Source organism: Lutra lutra, chromosome 12 (genome assembly GCF_902655055.1).
Source record: "Lutra lutra chromosome 12, mLutLut1.2, whole genome shotgun sequence".
Taxonomy (NCBI): Eukaryota; Metazoa; Chordata; class Mammalia; order Carnivora; family Mustelidae; genus Lutra; species Lutra lutra.
In genome coordinates, this window is record NC_062289.1 from 61,749,971 (window position 1) to 61,755,970 (window position 6,000).

General features: G+C 46.4%; 1 protein-coding gene across 1 annotated transcript in view; it reads right to left on the bottom strand.

Annotated features, from left to right (window-relative positions):
- The window catches only part of AFG3L2 (AFG3 like matrix AAA peptidase subunit 2), a 43,305-nt gene extending 38,076 nt beyond the window's left edge, over window positions 1-5,229 (bottom strand). Inside the window, exons 1-2 of the mRNA XM_047697829.1 lie at window positions 4,912-5,229; window positions 427-526 (exon numbers count right to left, since the gene is read on the bottom strand). Of these exons, the coding sequence (XP_047553785.1) occupies window positions 427-526; window positions 4,912-5,028 (217 nt within the window). The 5' untranslated portion in view covers window positions 5,029-5,229. The remainder of the gene's footprint in view (window positions 1-426; window positions 527-4,911) is intronic.
- Between the last annotated feature and the right edge of the window lie 771 nt (window positions 5,230-6,000).

Genomic DNA, 6,000 nt, shown 5'->3' on the forward strand with positions numbered 1-6,000 from the left:
TTGCATGCCAATTTCATTACCTACAAAAGTGTTATAATTGAATGGGATACATTTTCATCACTGCAATCAGACAGAAGTAGGTAGGGGGTGGTTTACAGGAGACAGAAGCTAAGAGTCAACCTGAAACAGCTATGTATCTATTAGTAAACACCTGCTCCTGGCACATTTTTTTTTTTTTAAGATTTTATTTATTTGAGAGCGAGAGAGCACTAGTGCGGGGGAGAGGCAGAAAGGGAGAGAGGGAGAAGCAGACTCCCCACTGAGCAGGGAGCCTGACACCTGATATGGGGGCTCAATCCCAGGACCCCAGGACCATGACCTGGGCCCAAGTGAGATGCTCAACCAACTGAGCCACCCAGGCACCCCACTCCTGGGCACATTTTTAACAGACTATAGAACATTATGATCACACCTGTGTGTGTTTACCTTTTGGAGGTCGAGAACAGAATCTTTGATAAGTAGCAATTACATCTGTCAAAAGAGAATTTCTGCTGGTTGTTGCTTGAGTTGTAGCATATCGATAAAGCTGCAACATAACATATACATAAAAGTATAAAAGTTATATCAAGATAAAACATTTGAAAGGACTTCTTTTCCTAGTATCTCAAAGTGAATGAAATGTTTCTCCCCTCAACAGGGGAGAAACTTGCTTTTTTCAGCAAGTTAAACACTAGCTTACACACTAGCATAGGGGACTCCGCCCCTTGAAGGGGAGGACTTTGGTTGCCTGGGACTGTGCCTCTATTCCACCACCAGAACCAGGACATGCAAGTTATGATCCGGAAGACAAGAACACTTCAAAATCCTGCCTGAGTTAGAACTGTGGCCCAATTACTATTCTTCACCAGCACATTCACCTTGGCATTGTTTATGCAATTAGTAGCACTCAAAAGACAAACTGATACAGAAAATCTGCTCCTTCATGCTGTCTCACTTGCAGGGTCTATAAAACGGCAAGACTATTCACCTGAAACCAAGACTATTCACCTGAAATCATGACAGCACTGCTTGTAAATTCATCTTCATTCCAGGATGAGGAAGTTACGGTCCACATTACTGATAATCCTTACACTAGTTAACAGTTGCTAAAGATACCTGATACATTGTCATCCTGGAGAGAATGCAGGTTATGCAAGTCCCGTCACAGACACATCTCTGCTTTAAATAACATACGTGGCTATAAAGTTATTTTTTAAATACTGTCTAGGTAAGTTGGAAGTATAACATAAACAAGCTGAACAAACTCCCTGTTAAATTTTTAGGTTCACAATTAAAAGCAAGGTGCATTGAGGGGATACATCCAAATGTGGCAGTGGAAAACTTTCAAGAAATCCTATCCCCTGGCAAAGTGAAAATTCATCACCATTTTTGAGGAGAACAAACTTTTAAATACAGATAGAATGTTTACAGAGAAGTTCATCTGTATTAGTCTCCACCAGCATTGCCTCATTTGTGGTCTGATGGGGGGAACAGAACAACACAAAACCACATCTGCCAGGGTGACTATAATCAAAAAGACAATTAAAAGTGCTAGTGAGAACATAGAGAAAGTGGAAAAGCAGAGCCGCCGGGAACTGGTGACAATGGGAAGCAGTGTAGCCACTTTGAAAAAGTTCAGCATTCTCAATGTTACATGCAGAGTCACGATGTGATCCGGTCAGTCCACTCCAACCCAAGAAAATGGAAAACATGTCCACACAGAACCTTGTACGTGAATGCTCATAACAGCATTATCCACAAGAGCCAAAAAGTGGAAACAACCCAAATGTCCATCAAGTGCTGATATGTGGTATACTGAACAATGGAATGTTACTCAGCCATAAAAATGAACGAAGCACTGATACATGCTACCACATGGATAAACCTTAAAAACATTACGCTCATTATGTTAACTTTAAGAAACGAGACACAAAAGCCACATATTATGTAATTTCACCCATATGAAATGTCCAAAATAGACAAATCCAAAGACAGTAGACTGGCAGTTGCCTAGGACTAGAGGACTGGTTGCAGACAAATGGGGAGTGACTCTAATTTGGTTACAAGGCTTCTTTCTGGGGGTGATGAAATGTTCTGGAATTAGATAGCAGTATGGCTGTATAACCATGTGAGTATACCAAAAACCACTGAATTGTACACTTTAAAATGATTAGTTTTATAGGATGTGAATTAAAAAGTCAATAAGAAATAAAGAATGAGCTGATTTAACTTCAAATTAATACACAATTCTACACAGCAAAATAGGACAGAAACACTGACACTGATCTTGGTTGACAGCAATGCTGGTCTGACAGAATTTGGAGCTTCTGTTGTGTTAGGCCCTCCCTGACCCCTGAGAGCACTTGGCCTAAGAAAACACCACTAACAATAAGTAAGAATGTATCGAAAGTAAGTAAAGCTTTTCCAATACCAAATCCATTAAGATTAAGATGACCTGTTAGTCAAGGTGGATAAGGCAAAAGTAAGTCACACTGATCCACAGAACCATCTATTCCAGGCCACGCGCTGCTAAGTGCTGGGGGTCTGGAAGTCAGAACCGATCCCTACCTCCAAGAAACTCAGAAGTGTAAGGGAGAGAGTCCTGGGACAGATCTATTACAGGATGGTATAATACACAAGCACTACAAAACCTCCAAGTACATGCAAGTACAGAGGTAACACAGGAGGAAGGGATTACATGTTCAAGGGACCTAAGGATGTCATAAGAAAAGCGACATCTAGGCCTGGGATTCAAAGAACCTGTAATCACCAGGCAGACGGTGTCAGAACTTTTAATTTTGTTAAAGCCAGAAATCTCAATTTTTTAATGACATCTTTAACACATCTCTTATTAAGAACTTCAGCTACATATCTGTAATGGGAGAAAACAGCTAGTTCCCAGGGATACCACCATGAGGATCAAATGTAGTTATGTATGTAAAAGCATTGTTAAAATCGTATGGTGATACCTCGATTTAAATTACCATTTCCAATTATTTTGAAAGCCCCTGGAGAGTAAGGGTTCTTTCCATCACCATATAAAGTAAGTCTTTATGTCACTGTAAAGTATAGAATCGAGCATAAGGCATATACTCCATAAACATTTACTGACCAATAAACTCCCTTCTATTTTCAAATTGGGCTGACCTGGAATACCTCTAGCAATAATCCTGGACCTGCTTTTAACGCTGAGTTTATTTTCTCTAAGGGCACCATCACTGAAACTTTTCTCTGCTTATCTAACCCAAGCCCATTCAAAGGATAAGATAAAAAATATCAACTCACAAAATTTAAGTTTAGAGCACCTCATATTAGAGGATTAGCTTTTAGGTTTGCCAATATGAGCACCGTTTAGCAGCTTTTTCATCAGTCCTTATTCCTCTGAGCAGAAAATCTGAGAATGGACATCTCATACCAAAATCTTTTCCCTGGAAAAATTGTGAGAATCGTACTTCTTCTGTGTCTGACCTTTAACAGTGGCACAAACCTAAAGGCAAATCTGTTCTTTCAGACTCCCTAGCAATGCCCTAATGTCCCCATAGAGATCTTCTAAGCAACACCAGGGATGTGTCACAGACCCCTGATCAATCAGCTACTGCTGTCAGCACAGGGGACTTCCTTAGACCTAAGCATCCAAGACTCACAGGACAATAGTGCCACTCAAAAGAGAAAGGGTGTTCAGGTAAGATTCCTGACATCATAACTGCAAAATCAAAGGGCAGATCCCTATCTGCTTCTTACTTGTCTGAGTCCAATATTCACTAGGGACAAAAGGAGAGGGCATGGTAAGATGGCAACACGATGTGAAGCAAACGTTAGGCCTAGCGCAGGGCAGTCGTGTAAGACAGAGATGAAGATACTCCAAGACTGGCAAGATTTTCAAAGAAAATCATGAAGGCTCCATTTTAAGTGGAGAGGCTGAGATAATTTCCTCAAAGGCATCTGGCTAGTAAGTGACAGGTTCCTGTGACTGACTCTGGGCCTTAACCACCGTGTTCATTTGCCCCTTGGCCCTAAGTAAACCAATGCCAAGGCTGGTCTCTAGAAAACCGGCAAACAGCAAGAGACCACGTGGCTGAAATAGATGATACTGGACTACCCACCCATTACATGAACCTTTACTTGACAGATTACTGCCGCTGTGCAGCTGTGCCGGGAGAACAGGCCATCATCACTTCAGAAAAACGTACTACCACAGCCCACACGTGGGAGCCCTGTTATCTGCTCCTTACCAACAGAAAAACAACCTCCAACTGAAGACAGGCCTTCTTACACAACAAAAAGCACATTCTCTACTCTGAGGAGGTGATGTTATTAATAATCATAGTTAATATGTATTATCTACTATATGCCAGACCCAGAATGGCAGCAATAGCTCCATTCTACAGATGGAGAAATGGAGGCTGAGAGAGGCTGAGTAGCTCACCTCCAAAACCTGTGCTTTCAGATCATGCTCACGTTGCCAACGCTTAAACACACGCACAACCATGAGAGCAGGTGAAAGAAAGGTAACCTATACTGGAGATACGACAGACAAGTTCCTTAACGTTTTCAGATCTCATTTGCTCTATCTGTAAAATGGGTTCGTCCTGAATGAAGTCAAGAGGACCCTCCCGGAGGATATTTTTGAAGCTCCCTGACGCACAAGTATTTGATTCTGTTTTCAAAAATCCAATTCTATACCCAGGCTTTGAGACGCACAGCGTGCTTACGGGAACCACGGGATAAAATCGATCTGAAACGCTGGGCGTCCTGGCACTGAACACGCAGCGCACGCGGCCTCATTCACGCGAGGAACCCGCCCCAGACGCCCGGACAGGCGCGAGCGCGCCCTGGGGCCGGTGACCTTGACGCCCTGCTCTCCAGGGCCGGAAGCAGGCCCGAGGGTCGAGCCGGGCCTGGGGCGGAGGGCGCTGGGCCCCCGGGACTCACCGTCCGGAGGCAGGACCGCTCGGTGGGGTCCAGGCGGCCGCCAGGCACGAACAGTGGGGGCAGGCCGCGGGGCCAGCAGCCTCCCCGGCCCCAGAGCCGCAGGCAGCGGTGCGCCATGGCCGCCGGCGCCGCCTGCTCGGGCCGGGGGCGCTGCGCAGGCGCGGCTCTGCGACCGGACAGGCGGCGACGGACGGACTCGGGTCGCGGGAACCGGGTCGGGACAGCCAGCGAACCGCGCTGCGGGTCCCCGGCTCACAGGCGAGCCCACGCTCTCGACGCGCGCGTCTTCTCCCAGCTCCACCCCTCTCGGCGTACTGACGTCAGCCGCAGAGCGGGCGCAGGGGTCTGGGGCCGTTCGGTCGAAGAAGGAGGAGCATGGAGGGCGACAGCGGGCAGTGGGCGGGGTGGAGGGGAGGGCGGGCGTGGAAGTGGGCCTAGAGGGAGGAGCGTAGGGATGGTGGGCGGGGCGGAGGGCGGTACGATGGAGGCGGGGCTGGAGGCGTGGCCATAGGGCAGAAGAGAGAGCGGAGGCGAGGGCTGAAGGGCGGGGCCAGCTCGGACCTGTCAGGAGAGAGCCGCGAAGGCTGCTGCGGCCCCAGACAAACGAATCTTCCCCTGTTTGGGCGCGAGGCCATTGTCGACATTTTGGGCTTTCACACTCGGTGTGTCACTCGCGAAATATTTTATTGAGCTCCTAATCAGTGGCGGCATCGCCCAAGTGTCTGGAGATGCTAACACACATCCCTAACCCTAAGAGAGATGCTAACACACATCCCTAACCCTAGGAGAGCAATGCAAATAATCACAAATCGGTGAGCTAAATGCAATCATAAAAGTGTTGAGACTGTGACATCTGGCTTGGATCCATCGGGAACGTTTGAAAGAGAAATGATTCTCAGATGAACTCAATGGAACTGCATGCTGTTTCACACACCGTGACTGTGGAGGAGAGAGAAGACTTTGGAGCCAAGTTTTACATGTCACTGTTTTCTATTTGCTCGGCCAGTAGTATGTATGATATAAATGGTAGATGATGTTGCCGATGGGGAGGAAAAGGAAAGGCAGGAGATGAGGCTGAGGAGGAGTACG